Source organism: Vipera ursinii (assembly GCF_947247035.1).
Source record: "Vipera ursinii genome assembly, chromosome: 1".
Lineage (NCBI taxonomy): Eukaryota > Metazoa > Chordata > Lepidosauria > Squamata > Viperidae > Vipera > Vipera ursinii.
In genome coordinates, this window is record NC_139512.1 from 120,056,252 (window position 1) to 120,075,049 (window position 18,798).

An 18,798-nucleotide genomic window follows, 5' to 3' on the forward strand; every position below is an offset into this window, starting at 1 on the left:
TTCTTTCTGCAGAAAGATTGAAATCGGCAATAGAAGGACTGAGCTGTGATGCCCCAGAAATCTGGGGAGCTGAGGGGGAAAAAAGTGTCTGGATAAGGGTTGTTGACATTTTTTTTTAAATCCCATTTATATCCTGCCCTTCTCTGAAGACTCAGGACGGCTTACAATCTAAAGCACAAATCAATGTGCTTAGCAATACTTTAATGTGTTGTGTGAATCCGGCTATGGCTTCACATGTCAATTGTGTCAATTGTGCTTTATTCAAAATCAGCAGTCTGACTTGCATGCTGAGACAATTGGAAAGTCTCATATAAATTATAGATCAGTCACAGTGCACAATTGCCTTGTTGGTTACTGCAGGTAATTAGAAATTATCAAGTCTGCTGGACTACTGTCTTCATAGTTGTTTTTATTCCAGAGTATCATGGAATATGGAAATTACGTATCAGCTCAATCATCAGATTTATCTTTTATTGACCTAATGTATCATATATCAATAGGGACAATCTTTCTTTGAATTTAATAATTTGAATGGAAAAGTAATTGCAAATGTACAGGATAAAGGCTTGTATCACTGACAACTTTTCCATATGCCTAGCAAAAGAATGTGAAATTTAGTAGCATATAAATGTACATGCCTCTTTTTATTTTTAGAACAATCTCTCTGAAACAGGTATAGCAGCAAATCTCATGGTTTTCAAGATTAATGTTCTTGACCCTTAATTATGGTCCTTTTTTAAATAAATTATGGCGTCTCTTCCAAGTGGATAAAAAGTAAAAGTTTCCTGAAGGTGAGTTGAACTTCTGGAATTTTGATAATATGAAATAGTTTGCCTTCTTTCAAACAGATGGATAAAATATCAGATTTACCCTTTTATAGTGCGTAGCACAATAGAACCCATACTTGGTAGTTTATAATCTACAAATTTTTATTGTTTATTTTTAGTCTGCATCTACAGTTTTATCTTATGTTCTACAGTGGAATTTCTTATATGCAAGAATTTGAAATTACTCATCCTGTATTTTTCTAGGATGACTAGAATTAAAAAGAATCAGCATTTTCAGTGATTGTATCTAAAGTGGTTTAACAGGCCTGGTTACAGGATCATACTTTAATTCCTTCTCTAACCAATTTTAAAAAAGCAGAACCCTGACCAACTGTACATGTTGTCTGTGGTGGTCCATAATGTCTGTACAATATTTATTTGTGAAAGAATTTGATGGTGGAAGGCCAAACTACCTTAAAAGTTCAGCTAGATTCCTTAGTTTCATTGAATTTTTATTCAGCCTGTTTCCTGTCACAGGCACACCTTCTGCAACATCATTTAATTACAGAGTTTACATGAAAAAAGATGATAACCCTGAATTTAAGAGCCCTGAAAAAGGAACATCAAAGAGGAAACCAGTTGCCCGCTTTCACTATCATATTCTCTGCGGATCTAAAACAACCTGTTTATTGAAAATATTGGTGGAAAATGTATTTTGGGGTAAATGCTAACACCTGTGAATGATGTCTCTCCTTTTATATATTGGGGGCAGATTAAAACGCTGGAGATGGCAGGCTTTTGGTTTCTTTCAGCAGGAGGATATTGTTTCTTTTTTTCTTTTTTTTGTTAGAAGGAAATTTTCAGGAATCCAGACTCTTCCACGATTTAACTAAAGCATTTTCTTTTGAGAATTCTTTAGATGTGTACACTATGAAATGCTAGCTTCTATGTTCTGGACAAATTATGCAGATTAAATTTATACATTCCATTGAGTTTAGACATTTGTTGTAACTCCCAATTAGTAGTACCATAGCAGAGGAACATCTAGAGAACTTCTCCAGGGAATAATGCAATTATGGAGACCGATAGCCAGATTGTTACCTTTAATGGAGACAGGTTGTTCCCTTCCTGCATTCTTGAATTCAGAGAATGATGCACATGATAGATTCTCTCTCTCTGCGGGAAGGAACAATTTCAGGAAAGACATACTGCACATCATTAGGGGCAGTGTGGTCTTTCACTGTTGGGCTCTTTGGTACCTCAGCAATGATTTCTACTTTTGGCAGTTCAGGTGGCTTGTGTTTCCTCTCTTTCACAATGTTGTCTCCTGCACCTGGACTCTTGGCTCTGATGGCCAATGGAGCAGAAGCCACTTCCTCACTAGGTCCCAAAGTTCTTGTGTGTGTTCGTCGAGTGGTACCCCGTCTCTTCTTGGAGCCCTGGGCAAGTGCTAAGTACTGCCCTACATTCTCCATTTCAGATAGACTACAGGCCATTGCCCGATGCAATTGTTTGTCTTCATTGGTAGGGTAGGCATGAGAGAAGTCAGCACTCTGCGATCGTGGTAGAGCACAGATGTCTGCTGCAGAGCTCAAGACCTCAGGATGCTCCTGCTGGATAGGCTCTATTGGGGCTGTCAAGCTGCTGCTGGGATCTGAAAGAGAAAAGCAAAGGGGTGAAAAGAACAATATTCCTTTATATTCTCTTCAATTTTACCCTATGTGGTTCAGGAAGCCATTAACACACACACCCCAATACAGATTCCATATTACAGTATTAAATGGAAAAAAAGATAACTGAAATAGCATTTGTATAAAAATGTGAGATATTGAGATTCCTTTTCCTAGCCAGGGCTAGGCAACCTCGGCTCTTTTATGACTCATGGACTTCAACTCCCAGAACTCCTGAGTCAGCTGACTCAGGAATTCTGGGAGTTGAAGTCCATGAGTCATAAAAGCCGAGGTTGCCTACCCGTCCTAGCCTGTCCATCTACTCTAGTTTGGCTGAACAACACAAGGCTGGCCTACTTTGCAAATAAATATACAATTCTGAGCTGGGTAGGAACAGAATTAGGGAAAGGGCTACCTCTTCCCACAAGAAGGCAGGTGTAAAAAATCCTAAGCTCTCTCTTTAGAAGAATACACCTACCATTACAGGATGTCCTGATTCTGGTGCAAGAAAGAGATGTATAAAGGAAAGCTGGCTCATGGCAGTCTAACCCAGAAATGTGTAACCTATGGCTTTAAAGTCTTATTTGTTGGACTTCAACAACATTTCCTACTCTCCCAGTATCAACTGCTGTGGGGAAAATATGAGGAATCAGCCACATGTGTTTGTATATTCAGAGTCAGGCAGGGATATGAAAGGGTGACAAATATGATTATGCAGAGGGAGAAAGGCAGGAGAACATGGAACAGCATGTAGTTCCAGGAGGTTAGAATGTGGCCCACGTCTAGTCTAGTCCTTGCATAGGGGCCACTGGATAACGAGATGACGTCTCCTCTTGTCTCTCTAAATTTCATTGACTAGAGTGAGTTATGTAACTGGTCTATGCCTCTCGGGAGGTTACACGAGGCTGGATCCTAGCAATTATCAATGCCTCACTAAGTGAAGGGTACTTCCCTGCCGCCTTGAAAGAGGCGGTGGTAAGGCCCCTCCTTAAGAAACCTGCATTGGATCCAGCTATTTTAAATAACTTCCGTCCTGTCTCCAACCTTCGCTTTCTTGCGAAGGTCGTTGAGAGCGTGGTGGCATGGCAGCTCCCTTTGGTTCTGGAGGAAACTGAGTATCTGGATCCGTACCAATCGGGTTTCAGGCCCAGGTATAGCACGGAGACGGCATTGGTCGTGCTGGTGAATGATCTCTGGCGGGCCCGAGATAGGGGTTATTCCTCTGTCCTGGTCCTATTAGATCTCTCAGCGGCTTTTGATACCATCGACCACGGTATCTTGCTGCGTCGACTTGAGGAGTTGGGAGTGGGAGGCACCGTTCTGCGGTGGTTCTCCTCCTACCTCTCCGACCGTTCGCAGATGGTGTTGGCAGGGGGGCAGAGGTCAACCCCTAGGCCCCTTAGTTGTGGGGTGCCTCAGGGGTCAGTACTCTCGCCTCTCCTGGTCAACATCTATATGAAGCCGCTGGGAGAGATCATCCGTGGCTTCGGGGTGAGGTATCATCAATATGCTGATGATACCCAGCTTTTCATCTCCACCCCGAACCAACCCAGTGATGCCCTCGATGTGATGTCCCGTTGCCTGGAAGCAGTACAGATTTGGATGGGAAAGAACAGGCTCCAGCTCAACCCAGCCAAGACTGAGTGGCTTTATGTACCGGCATCTTGTTTAGTCCAAGAGGTTCCATCTTTGGTTATAGGAGGAGAGATGTTACCTCCCGTTGATAGAGCACGCAATCTAGGCGTCCTCCTGGATTCACGACTCAGTTTTGAAGATCATATTGGAGTCGTGGCTAGGGGGGCATTTGCCCGGATTCGCCTGGTACGCCAGTTGCGCCCCTTTCTGGACCGAGATTCCCTACGCACAGTCACCCACGCACTCGTTACCTCCCGTATAGATTACTGCAATGCTCTCTACATGGGGCTGCCCTTAAAGACCACCCGGAGGCTTCAGCTGGTGCAGAGTGCGGCTGCACGGGTAGTGATGGGAGCACCCTGATACTCCCATATTACACCCCTCCTGCGTGAGCTGCATTAATTACCGGTTGCCCTTCGGGTGAGATTTAAGGTGCTGGTACTTACCTTTAAAGCCCTACATGGCTTAGGCCCGGGATACTTGCAGGACCATCTGCTGCCGGGAACGAATTCCTATCGCCCAGTACGCTCACACAGAGAAGGCATCCTCAGGGTACCGTCGGCTAGACAATGTCGGCAGGCGACCCCCAGGGGGAGGGCCTTCTCTGTGGGAGCACCAGCCCTGTGGAACCAGCTCCCCCCTGAGCTTCGGATGGCCCCGGACCTCCAGTCCTTTCGCCGCGGCCTCAAAACACTCCTTTTCCACCTGGCTGACCTGGACTGACAGGCATTTTAATTATGTTTTTAATTTTTTAACTCTAATTTTTAATTTATTTTAATTTTAATCTTTTGTACAGAGGCCTTTAATTTTAATTTTATCTTAACTTCTGTATTTATTGTATGTTATTGTTGTTAGCCGCCCTGAGTCCTTCGGGAGATAGGGCGGCATATAAGTCCCAATAATAAATAAATAAATAAATAAACTTCTTTTCCTCTGTTGCAGGTATTTGTGCCAAAACCCTTTCATCTCCCCTCCTAGTGCATTTATGTTCAGTGGTTTTCTCCAAATCAGGTGTCTTACCTTGTACTTCTTCCACTTTGAGAAATCCATTCTCATCAATTTCTACTTTCTCCTGTCCATGCTCAAGAATCCTGCAAAAGAGCCCAGTTTCCTCTTTTATAGAAACTGAAACGTCAACCCCAGAATATTTTCGCCAATTACCACAAGTCCCCGGGCCTGTCCCTTCAAAGGGGCAACATTATTTCATCAGTAGCTTTCTCCATCTAAGAATTATCAGCCAATACATTCTTCAAAAGTGTCCTACAAGCTTATTAGTTTGACTTGGCTATAGTAATGTGGCCCAGGGTGTATGGTTTCAAGGTATTTATAATCACATATAAATAGCTTTTAATTCATGTCTATAGCTTACACTTATATAAAATTTGCAAGAATTGATGGATTAACTTTAAACTAATAATATGACCATGGGAAAAGAATATAATAAATAGTAAAGTTCTATTCATCTGTTCCTGAAGAACGTGAAAATGAACAAGGATAAATCTAAACATCTGAAGACTTCCTTTTGGCTATTTACAGATAAACAGTCCAGATCCAGAAATCTTCAAACCAACTAAAGATAAGTTGCAGTGGGAGAATTTTCATTGACAAAAGCTTCCTGGATAACTTTTAAATGTTTTTTTAAAAAAAACAACAACATCATTTTTAAAAAGGTATGGGAATAAGCAAGGCAAAAATAGCAATCTTTTGGAAGAAAGCAGGTTTAAGTTACACGGTGGTATTAATGTCTTATTACCTCTGAGTAGGAAGTATGTTTGTGCTTCTAATCTCTAGCATTATTTCTACTACTATCTTTTCATAAAAGTTCCTTAGCTTTAGTGGGAATGATTGAGGGGACAAGCTATCCCAAGAATTATGGGGTTATCCTCATCACCTCACCTCTTGGTGGTTATCCGTTTGCCATTGACATATTTTGTAGAAGTGGAAATGGAGCGAAATCCTATTCCGAATTCAGCACCAGGCCCAAACGTTGTGTAGAAATCTGAAAAGGGAGGAAGAGGAGAAGGAGGAGGAGGAGGAGGTGGTGGAGGAGAGTCAACATTTATTGCTGAGGAGAGAGACAGAAACAGACAGCGGGATAAAGGATATAGAATCACAGAATTGTTGCAATGGCCCCACAAAGATCATCTAGTCCAACCCTCTGCAAGATGCAGGAAAACCAATCAAACCATCCTGTCTAACCTCTTAAATATTCTCCAGAGCTGGAGACCCTAAGGCTTCTATAGATAAACTGTTCCACTCTTACTATCAAAAATATTTTTAAATGAAATAAACCTAAACAAAATCTAGATAGCTGCACTTTTTATTTGTTATTTCTGCTCCTAGTTTTTTGGGCCCTGGAAAATATTCTTGTTCATCTTTTCTTTATGTATCTGAACATGATCATAATGGGGTGGACGCGGTTTCCTTGTGACGCGTCCAACCCATGAGCTGGCACTTTGACACCCCAGATCTAGATCATTAATAAAAATGTTTGACTAATCCCCTAAGAAATGATAGAAGTTTTCCCAAGTCAATGGGAAATATTTCGCTAAATAAGGAACAAGCAAAAACTGGTTTCTTTGCCATAATGTCGTTTGTCTGCCTTGGCGCAGCATATTATACGAACCCAGCCATTATAGTTTTTGAAATCACGGTTCATGGATTAGTATGATATATAAACTCATTCAACTATAAATTATTCAACAAACCATGTTGAGCAAACTCTAGCCTGGTGCAGTATACGAGCCCATCCTCCAGTGATGGATTCTGAAAATCATGAAATTACCATACACAACAATCGGGGCACAAAGACTATTCTGCTGGTTGAGAAAGCAAGGGAAGGGGAAATGCAAAGCCTTACCTGTCTGGCCTGGAGCATTATAGGAGCAATAGGAGAAAGTAGCACTTCCGGGCATGGTCCAGGTAGATATTCCTCCAGGTGCATCAGTATAGGATGAAAAGTCTTCTACAAAGAAAAAAAAAAGATTAATAAATATCATGACACACTGCACTAGGTGTGGTTGTTTCAAACAGTAGATTTATTAGTGTGGCTGTTGTATGCCTTCCAACGTTTGAAGATTATTTATAGATAAATAATAAAAATCTGCAATTATGTTAAATAAGCTTCAGCCGAGAGTGAAGTTTGTTTTTCATGAAATGCATCCTTCATTGAAGGTTTGGGGTTCAGATAGCTAAGCCTATAGCTAAGGAGGTCAAATACTGTACTCAAAAGAAAATGGAAGTTGTGATTAACAAAGCTAAAAGGGGGGAAAATAGGCTTCAGCTGTTAGGTATCAGGGGTTTTTTTGTATGCTACCTTACTGGTTCCCACATACCTCTTAAGGGAGAATACTCATGATCAACGATGTCAAAATTTAACAACCCTGAATACAGAAGTACTTTTGTAAGACAGGTACTCCCATATTTGCAAGAACTGATGAAGGATATTTTCAGAAAGTTTCACTTTTTTCCAGCTTTTGACTATCTGGAACTGTTTGGGTGACATGTCACTATCTAGATTCACATAAGTGGTAGATCCAAAAAGTTAAATCAAGTGGCCCAGCAGTTTGTTTGTTTTTATTGAACTGCAGCATACAACTTCTAAAGAATGTTGGGCATGTTCTGAAACACGACGTTTATGCAAAGTAACCCATGCACAAATTGGCACACATTGTGAACTCATGTAAAAAAAGAAAACCTCAAGGCTTGCGGTCCTAGTTCTTTAACCGTTTCTTTAATAGATAGATACATTGCATGGAAAGAGATTTCTGGTCATAGAAAGTTGACCTTTAGTGGCCCAGTAAATGAAAGACCTGGTTTTAAGCTTATATACTAAAGGTGAGTACAGTTCCTAGGCAAGGCACCTTTGCTAAGCTTTTGTTGCTCAGCCCTCACAGGGCAAGGCGGATTGTTGCAAGAATGCATGAGATCACATAACTTCAAAGATCTTGTTTGCAGGTGCTAGCTGTAATAGTTGCATATGTTGCAATACAATAAGCCCTAACATTGGAATGTCTGTTAATTAAATGGAGGCCTGATAAAACCTCAGATAAGGTGGAGCTTGGTTGGTTGTAAATACCCACTCAGGTGAGCTTCTTTTTGGGAATGGCCCAAACCATGACTATGTTCACACATAGTCTGTCGAATAAACTAGAATTTGAGTGAATTCACACAACATGATTTACAAAATAACCCCTTGGATTCACAAAATATTATTTGTACACTACAGTGGTTTCATGTGTTACCTACATCTCTATATATGGTATATAGATGTTTTCGCTGTTCCTTATGACTGATTTGACTCTGTATCTAGGACATGATATATGGGCAGCTGTAAATAATCTGGCTGCAATTTCCTGTGGTTGGCACATTTTGCATTTTTTATTAATAGCTGACTACAGTAGAAAGTAGCTTACCTTCAACCTTGTCTTGTATTTTTCATTAATGTGTAAAGAACAATTGGTATTGTATGTTAATTATTGTGTTATTTTCATTGTAAACCTCTACAAAATAATAGGTTGTATTCAGGGCCACCTGGGCTCTTCAGCTTATTGATCCCTCCATTAAGTTTCAGAATGTTCATTGATGCTCAAATATTTAATACATGAAAATAATTTAATAAATACTACTTTAACTAATAGAACTACGAATAACAACAACAGGGTCAACAACAACAACAATAATGGATATTGACAGCTTTGGGCAACCATGCTATAATGAGAAAAGTTTGTTGGTTCAATGGCTACATGTTTTTGGAATTGGCACTAAGACATGCATTGCACCGATACGAATCCCAGATTTTGTGTTGCTCTTCTTGTTTATGAGTCTATACATGGGAAGTGTTGTGTAGTGGGTCCTCGAGAGCAGGAAGGACGCCGAGACGATGAGTACAGCATAGCAACTCTTCATTAGGTGAAGGGACTGTACTGGGGAATAGGGGCTACCTGCACTCTTATATATACCTGGCCAGGTACTCAACCAACCAATCGGTTTGAACCTCTGTTTCCCGCCGAAATGCTTCCCGCCAAAACAGTTACAGTTCAACGCCTCCTGGTGGTGACTCTTATATACAGCTTTAGGTGTTGCAATAAAGCTTAATACATAACAGGAAGCAGCAGGCATTCCCCCCCCTTTCTTTATACAACCAAGGAAGGGCTGCAACTCTTCTCCTGCCATTCGTCTGGCGCTTTATCCCCTCTTCCTGAAGTAGAGAAGAAGCAGGGATTTGTGCTCCTTTTCTTTTCTTTAGGAAAAGAACTTAAATGAAGGAGTAACGCCACTGTCTTCTCTCCCAATTGATTTTTCTTCATCTTTTAATGTTTTAAACAACTTTTTTGAGTCCCAGGCTGAAAATCACATGCACTGGCTGGTCATTGTCCAAAGATATTTGTGAACAGTGCTTTTTTTGTAAAAGAAAGAGGTGCCGGACCTTACACATGTCATACAACCCACCTTGCCTACCCTACAAGGTTCCATCCCAAAAAGGTGCTGGAATTCTGTTCTGAGCGTTCTATGAGAAAAAAAAAGCCCTGTTTGTGAAGCAAAGGAATATTATTCTCCAGTTCTGTACAGCAGGCAGATTTCCTGCTGTGTGATTAATTTTCACCAAAACTCCAACTTCTCTGTTGATTGCTATATGCTTGAATTCCAAGGCCAGACCAAATGTTTTGCTGCCAGAGGCAAATGGCAAACTGGAGCTTCTCATTTCCCCCCGCCCTCCCGTAGGTAGACTGGACTGGTTGTTGATATATTTATTATTCAATGGTTATATTTATATTCCATCTTTCTTTCAGAGCTGGGAGCCCACAAAGCACTCTCTCCATTAATTTTTATCCCAACAATAACCTTGGAAAATGAATTGTGCTTCATGATCATGAGCTTCTTTGGCTAAACCTTTAAGCTAGATTTCTCCAGGGTTAGTCCAACACTTCTTCCATATGGCTTTTAACTTCCAGGCTTCCTAGTCAGCATGCCCATTTCTAAGAATCTTGGAAATCAAAATTCACATGTTTGGGTGGCACCTAAGTTGAAGGAAGTGTTACCACTATACCATACTGGTTCCTGCATCATCATCATCATCATCATCATCATCATCATCATGTTGGAAGGGACCTTGGAGGTCATCTAGTCCAACCCCCTGCTCAGGCAGGAAACCTTATACCATTTCAGACAAATGGCTGTCCAGTCTCTTCTTAAAAACATCCAGTGTTGGAGCATTCGCAGCTTCTGGAGGCAGGTTGCTCCACTGGTTCTAACTGTTAGGAAGTTTCTCCTTAGTTCTAGGTTGCTTCTCTCCTTGATTAGTTTCCATTCGTTGCTTCTTGTCCTGCCCTCAGGTGCTTTAGAAAATAGCTTGGCTCCCTCTTCTTTGTGGCAACCCCTGAGATATTGGGACACTACTATCATGTCCCCCCTCATCCTTCTCTTCATTAAATTAGACGTACCCAATTCCAGCAGCCGTTCCTTTTATGTTTTAGCTCCAGTCCCCTAATCATCTTTGTTGCTCTTCTCTGTACTCTTTCTAGAATCTCAACATCTTTTTTACATCATGGTGACCCAAACTGGATGCAGTATTCCAAGTGTGGCCTTACCAAGGCATTGTAAAGTGGTATTAGTACTTCACGTGATCTTGATTCTATCCCTCTGTTAATGCAGCCTAGCACTGTGTTGGCTTTTTTGGCAGCTGCAGCACACTGCTGGCTCATATTTAAGTGATTGTCCACTAGGACTCCGAGATCCCTCTCACAGTTAATACTATTGAGCAAGGTACCCCGCTGTAGTATACCTGTACATTTGGTTTTTCCTGCCTAAATGTAGAACCTTACTTTTCTCACCATTGAATTTTATTTTGTTAGATAGCGCCCAGTGTTCAAGTCTGTCAAGATCTTCCTGTATCTTAAGCTTATCTTCTTGAGCGTTGGCTATTCCTGCCAGCTTGGTGTAGTCTGCAAATTTGATGGGTTCCCCATCTATCCCCTCGTCCAAATTGTTGATGAAGATGTTGAAGAGCACTGGGCCCAGAACAGAGCCCTGGGGCACCCCACTACACACTTCCCTCCATGTAGATGCAGAGTACGGCTGTCAGCCAGGTACAAATCCATCTGATGGTGATGCTGTCTAACCCACATTTTTCTATCTTATCAAGTAGTAGGTTGTGATCTACTTTATCAAATGCATTACTGAACTCCAAGTAAATTATATCCACAGAATTCCTCTGGTCCAGTAATTTTGTCACTTGGTCAAAAATGCAATAAGATTTGTCTGGCATGATCTGTTTTTGACAAACCCATGTTGGCTTTTAGTAATGACTTTGTTTGCCTCTAGGTGCTCGCTGATTCATTGTTTGATTATCTTTTCCAGAATCTTCCCAGGTATTGAGGTCAGGCTGATAGGTCTGTGATTTCCTGGATATAGTTCAGTGGTTCTGAGATCACATCTGCCAGTTCCTTGAGACCCTTGGGGTGTAATCCATCTGGTCCTGGTGATTTGAACTCGTCTAGGCTGAACAGGTGCTCACTTACTATTTTCTTGCCTATCTTAACTTGTATTTCTATTTGTTTTTATAGCACTATTTTTAATAGGTTGGTCTGGTTTTTTTCCCTTTGTGTAAAGACAGATGCAAAAAACGAGTTAAATAGTTCTGCTTTCTCCCTGTTGCTTGTCACCTTTTTGCCACTTTCACCCACTAATGGACCAATCATTTTCTTCACTTTTTTATTGTTTTTTACATGTTGAAAAAGCTTTTTTTGTCATTTTTGACTTTGGTCACAAGCCTTAGTTCATTTTGAGCCTTAGCTTTCCTGACTTCGTCTTTGCAAGCTCGGGCTATTAGCTGATATTCTGCCTTAGTTATGTGCCCCTCTTTCCACTCTCTATACTTGTCCTTTTTATCTTTCAATTTATCAGAGAGTTCTTTATGCAGCCATGCTGGTTTCTTTTGAGAGCTGTTATTTTTCCTCTTTGTTGGTATTGTGCTAGACTGGGCTTTTATTATCTCACTTTTCAAAATTTCCCAAGCTTCTTGAGTTGTTTTCCCCTTGAGGATTCTCATCCATGGAATCCTTCCCAAGCTCTCTTTAAGTTTATTGAAATTAGTTCTCTTAAAGTCCAAGACTCTTATTATCTTGATGGCAAGGTAATTGATGGCAAGGAAGCATTCTCTCTGCAGCCCACTGCATCCAAGAACAGAACTTGGCCTTGAATAGAGAGCAGGCTATGGGATACACATACCACAAATTTGTCCCCTGTGCTGCCAACTGCTTATTTGATATTCTTGCCTAACAAATGAGATGACTGTTTCTATTTAGTATGTGACCATTTGGTAACAACTTCTTAATAAGTAAGACATTTGCCTAATTAATTTCACTTTGCAGGTCTGTTCCTTTGGTAAATAGTGGGCATTGGCTAGAGAATATTTAAAGTTTAGGATAATTCCTGTTTAAGAAAACCAAGGGCATCCATAACAAACCCGTGGCATCAAAATGGCAAATCTATAATGATGACGTCACACAAATGCTGTATTTATTTACTTATGTCACACCGCATACAATTATCTAAGTAGTGGCATTTGCATGGTAACATCTTTATGCACAAGTTATCTATTACCTGTACACACCTTGGCTTTGGGCTGGTTGGGCTGGCCAAGACTACCTCAGTGAAACTTTGAAGAAATGGTGCCCATCAACAATGGCAGTACTAAGCTAGAAGTGCAATTTTCAAGACAGCTGGTTTCTATGTCACATCCCCTATGTACTTGCTGTACCTACCAAGGATTTCAGTGAAGGGGTCTTGTCCTTCAAAAAATTCTCTGAAGACCTCATCAGCATCTCGAAATGTGAACAGGAGATCGGAGGTCGCTGTTGAGCTCGGGCATGCTCCCGTTCCTAGCAGAAAACAAATCAGACACCTGGCCATTATAAATTCCAACTTTCCCAAAGTAAAGAAAGGAAGGAGATGATTTGCTAAAGACAGCTGGGGCTGGGAATGATCGCGTTGCCCACAGCAGGTTGGAAGCAGAGCCATAAGCAGGGAGGGAATCCTCTGCTGAATTGGAAGGATGGGAAGAAGACCTCCTAACTACAAAAAATGCATATTTAGAATGCTGTAAAATGAGGGCATCATACATGGGCGCGTGCACACACACACATGTACACACGTGGATAGTTGTAGAAGCATTGATCAAATATGAAATCCCTCTTCATTTTGAACAGTTTGGCCTTTTTGACAGGGGAATGTTCATGAAATTGTTCAAATTCTATCTCCGATAGAATAGAAACTGCCTGGATGCAAACATGGGGTGCCATGTACAGGATGGATACTGCCCTGAGGTGCTAAATGAATTCACATCCTTACAGGGTAGTAGGGGGAAGACTAACCTCTATATGTTAGGCTAATTATGACAAGCACCAGCATTAATGCATGAAACACAGCCAAAACATGCACAGAGAATATGGCCTCTTTTCAACTATTTCTCTGAATCATCCAAAATAGGATGCTTACCTGTACTTAGATTTAGAAGACCCTCCACTCCATAGAGATCATAAAGGTCACGTTTATAATCTGGAAGAAAGACAATGTAAAGGGTCAAAATTCCTATTTTAAGCACATTCATCTTTTGCTATACTAGTTGCAGAATCCCACCTGTATATCTAACCCACGGGTCTTCAAACTTGGCCGTTTTATGACTTGTGGACTTCAACTCCCAGAATTCCTCAGCCAGTGTGAGGCATGCTGGCTGAGGAATTCCACAAGTCCAATAGCTATAGCTATAATTCAACATCAGAAAACATAGAACTACTCTTGGATCCTTGGCAAAGTCTTCTGGTTCTTAGCAAGAGGCAAAGGGTAGCCAGGAAATCTAAGGAAAGCACTGTGGGTAACTTGGAAGAAGAAAAATCAAGGAATGGGGGTTGCGCAGCAAAATGGCATGTAATAAATTATTCTGTAGGTGAGGACTATTGTGTCACACAAGGAACGAAAGCTAGAAGCCATCCTAAAATATACAGGAAGTAGTTCAGAGAAGAGCAATGTTGAAAGCAAGATGGAGCGCATACCATCTGACAGCACTTCGTATGCTTCCGCTATCTCCTTGAATTTTCTGTCGGCATATTCCTTGTTCCCTGGGTTCTTATCTGGGTGCCATTTCAGTGCATTCTTCCTGTACCTAGAATGTTCCAGGGAGAGAGAGAGAGAGAGAGAGAGAGAGAGAGAGAGCTAATTATGATAAACCATTTCATGCTAAGCCAACAGTGAGATATCTGATCACAGTGTGACAGCCATCAATTGACAGCCAAATAAATGAAAATTGAAAAGCCTCTCTGACAATGTTCCCAGAAGGTACTAATGGTTCATAACTACACCAATTTCAGTTTTCAAACTTTATCCGAATTTATATATTTGTTAAAGGGTGCTTACAGTAACAATACAGCAAGCAGAATCCCCACAAAAGATAATCACATTGTACCTATTATTTCATATGTATGGCTAAACAATGTTTCTTGGAGCTTAAAAGCCAAGTTCTCTGCATTCTCACAAAAAGTCAAATATTAACCTCCCTTGCATCTCACTCCAAATGTCAGTAAGAACACTAAAGAATGTTTAACTATATGTTGTTGTTCCTGTCTCATACAATAGGTAGTAGGGTTGTGCAAACTATTTGAATCTGAACTGTTTGGGTTTGAAATGCTACACCTTACTCTGAGTGCTAGTTCTTTTGTCTGACAGGCCATTTACAGCATTTTGAAAGTGTTTGAGCTTGAAACATCTATTTTAACCTCAAAACACTTCCAAAAAATTCAGAGATACCCATTATGCAGTTGGAATGAGTGCACATTCAAACATTCAAAATAGGTGTATATTCAAGCTTTCAATTCAGAATGCTTAGAAATGACAAGTTTCTGTAGAGTCTTCTCCAAACTGGAACTCTCCCAGAGATGTTGGATTCCAACCACCATCAACAAACACAATACAAACAGTGATACGCAGGACTTTTTTTCTCATAGAATGCTCAGAATGGAGTTCCGGCACCTTTTTTGGATGGAACCTTGTAGGGTAGGCAAGGCGGGCTGTATGACACGCATGAGTTCCGGCACCTTTTTCTTTTACAAAAAAAGCACTGGTGATACGTATTGGCTTTAGGTCATGAAAACTGTAATTGTGTAGCCCAACACAAATGGAAGGTAGTTTTAGCTTTACAGATAGGCAAAGGGAGCTCTGAGCAAGGACTACTTACGCTTTTTTAATATCATTTGGGGAGGCAGTTTGTGGGACGTTGAGTGCTTGGTAGTAATCAACCATGGTGTTATTTCTTTTTGGTGAGGCTGGCTGGAAATCAAGAAAGAAAATGAGTTGACTGTGATATGTGTTATAGATTTACACTGCTGTCCGGCAGTTCAGGTATACAAGTACACACTCATGCTCTAAATAAATAGGTCTCAATACTGGGAGACTATACCAAAAACATAAGTCCCTTTCCTGAAGAAGATGAAAGGGAAATTGGTCTTGCAGAAGAACAGATTGCAGTCACCAGACGTAAAAGAATTCTACAGCAAAGACACTCAAGATACAACACTACATTCAGCTACTACTACAGCTACTGCTACTACTACTACAGTTATGTCAGGAGCACTGAAGTGCTTCCAGGTTGAAAGAATTGAATGGTGATTATCACAGTTTCAAGGGGGGCACCCAGTTGGGAGCTCCTTTCATGTCCCTGTTAAATTGCACACCGAAGTGGTACCCATCTATCTACTCGTGGTCGCCCACTTTCCAACTGGGTCAGCAGGAGTTAGAGCAAGTGATGGGAGCTCGCCCTGCCACGAGGCAGCAACCAGATCTCAAACCTGAGCCTGCTTTTTGTCACCCCAGGGTCTTAAACACGTGAGCCACCGTGCTCCTTTTAGCTTAAACATTAGGACAGGCGCCACAACCTTTGAGCTTTCCTTCCTGAAGCACCACACCACTATCTTGAAATAGTGGGGTGGAGAAAACATTTTGAATTTGAAACATTTGAAAATGCTCCGTTTTGAGTTTGAAATGGTTACTTTGAGTTCAAAACGAGTTGCTCTCTCACCATTCTACAAAGGTTCTTAGCTTGTAGGAACCCGTTTTGGATTCAAAACAATAGTCAGTAAGCCCACTGCAAACTCATGAGACCTGGAAGAAAGCTGCCACCTTTTGCAAAGTAGGGGAAATATCATTGCTGATCTCCATATTCTATTTTGCTGGCAGTAGTTATGCAGCACCTGTCTATCCTACCTCTGCCACACATTGTCCATAATTGGCAATAATAGTTCATGTACCATAGGAAGCTGTCTCACACTGAATCAAACTGATTCATCTAATGCTGTATTATAAACACTGACTGGCTGCAGGGGCAGGACATTTTTCCAGTCCTACTTGGAAATACTGAGGACTGACTCTGGGACCCTCTAATAAAATATGAGCTCAATCACTGAGCTAGATCAGTTTCCCTATCACTTTGTGTTAAAAGAACTGAGTCAAAGAGGGAGGCTATTGGAGAAACAGTAGGATGCGGTATTATAATAGGTTTAGAATCCCTGCAAAGTTAGCTAGAAGTTCTTAGAAATTAATGCACTAACAATACATATTTTTTCTGTAAATTTCACTGAAATGAGTGAGCTTTTCTTTTACATTAATGCATGCAAGTTGAGTTGTAGAATATCAAAGATATGCTTTGTAGATCTGTACAATTCACAAATACCTGAATTAGTTAGCCACAGCCATCCATCACAGAACTGCTAATATAAGGTGAAATAATGCAGTTGTCAAGAATCAAACTAAACCAAAACTTCCTTATCCACTTTGTATTCTAATGTCTCTAACTCTTACTTTTTTCCATTTATTGCCTTGGATATTTAAGCCATGGCTTAAAAAGTGTTGAACCTGTTTCCAAGGACACCCTCATTCGACTTAGTTATTGCTTTAGGTTGAGAACAATAACAAATGAAACCATGCCATATGTGTTGGGCTCTTCATACCTGTAAAGGCCTCTGTTTCTGCCTCTTGACTGCCTTCAATATAGGAAAGGACAGTGGGAGCCCTCCATCACCCTTTTACCTTTATCCTCTTTTGATCAGCAGGTGCTGCAGCCAATGGCAAGCTTGTGCAGATTATGATGTCAGGGGTGTGAGCCAGGGCTTCTGGTCTTGGTCAAGGGAGATGGGAGTAGAGGGGGGAACACAAGGTCAGCAAGAGGCTCTCACAATGTTGTACTGCTAGGTCTCAATTAATGCAGTTAATAAATCCCACAAAATGATCACTTTATTTAAATTCATTGTAATGTATCTATGCAAAATAGGGTAATTGGTCCCAACGTGAGGTACCCCAATAGGCTATGAGAATGTTTAAACATAAATGTGTATGTGTGTGTGTGTGTGTGTGTGTGTGTGTGTGTGCGTGCGTACCCACACACACAAACACACACACACACATAAAGGACAAAAAGAAAATTCTTATAATTTAAATTTATTGTTAACTAAGGACAGAGTAGCTATTGAAATCAAAATTAAAAAAACTTCTAAATATCATTCCTTCACACAACTAAAAACATCTTTAGTGCTCTCAAACTCCTTGAAGATGTTTGCAAATTCCAAAAAAGGTTGTGCAACTTTACCTTTTCTTCTCTGAGTTTTATAGCATTGCACATCATAAATTCAGGCATTCGAAGATCTTGTCCTAGTTTACTTTTGCTGTGACCACCTTCATGTCATTTATTTACATCAAATTTTTGCTCTAATTAATAATGAGTCTCTTGGTTTTTTGAGCTTGTACCGTTTTCTTCGTGACAGAATCTTCCTCTTCTCCATTTTGCACACAAGAAGAGTAGCAGCATCTAAAACCCCAACCACATCAGTGTACAAACTAGCCTTTCATTAACCAAACTTTGAATTGAACTAAACATGACCTGGTATCAATTTACAGTTCACTCTAAACTTATTATTGCATTACTTGAACTTGCATTAATCGAAGTTTACATTCAGGGTTTAATAAGTGAGCTAGAAGTGTAACTAGAAATAAGGTAATGCTGTCTAACAAAAAAAGAATGAGTGAAACTGTAAAACAGTCAAAATTGTGGCACTGAGTAATGCGGTTTTGTGTTTTTGTTTGCTGAGGTTGCTAGGATTCAGGGGGCTTAGACCTGACTTGGACTTAAGCTGTCTGGCAGCTTGTGCAGCATATTATTATTTTTCATTAAATTGAGGTGTTACCTCGTGGAATTGTGGGGCAAGTCTTTCCAGCAAGCAGCTTGAAGGCCATCTCTGATCCCAGCTCTCTGGATTTTTAAATGAATATTTTATGCATTTTCTGATAGAACACAATAGCTGGAGAGTTTCATTCATAAATTAATAAATTTGCCAGAAGGTGATGCTTGGGAAAATAGTAGAAACAGAAACAGAAGCACTAGTAATAGTCCTTTCTTTAGGGATGTCTGTCTTCCAAAATGAGTATAGACATGGAATCAATGTGAGCTGCAGTTTGGATAGGAAACAAGACAAGTCTTTCCTGTTTGTAGGGATAACAGCTGATGTCACAACAAATTAAACAAGAACAAAACACAGTCCTTTTCAATTCCTGTTTGTCTTGGTTGAAAATATATAAATATTCACAAGCCAAACTGTAGATTTAGATGTTCATAAGTGTTGATTATCATGTAATGAATAGGAGGATATAATGAACAGGTAGTGTGGGCCTTGTCTATTAATTTC

General features: G+C 40.5%; 1 protein-coding gene across 1 annotated transcript; it reads right to left on the minus strand.

Moving 5' to 3' along the window:
* Positions 1–1,909: 1,909 nt before the first annotated feature.
* On the minus strand, positions 1,910–15,367 carry LOC310642237 (dnaJ homolog subfamily B member 6-like; the record flags this gene model as incomplete). Its single annotated transcript, XM_083365800.1, has 8 exons — positions 1,910–2,421; positions 5,093–5,163; positions 5,969–6,071; positions 6,933–7,037; positions 12,838–12,954; positions 13,571–13,630; positions 14,125–14,234; positions 15,303–15,367. The coding sequence occupies 8 exons, from the start codon at positions 15,365–15,367 to the stop codon at positions 1,910–1,912; spliced, it is 1,143 nt and encodes a 380-aa protein (XP_083221926.1).
* Positions 15,368–18,798: the final 3,431 nt, after the last annotated feature.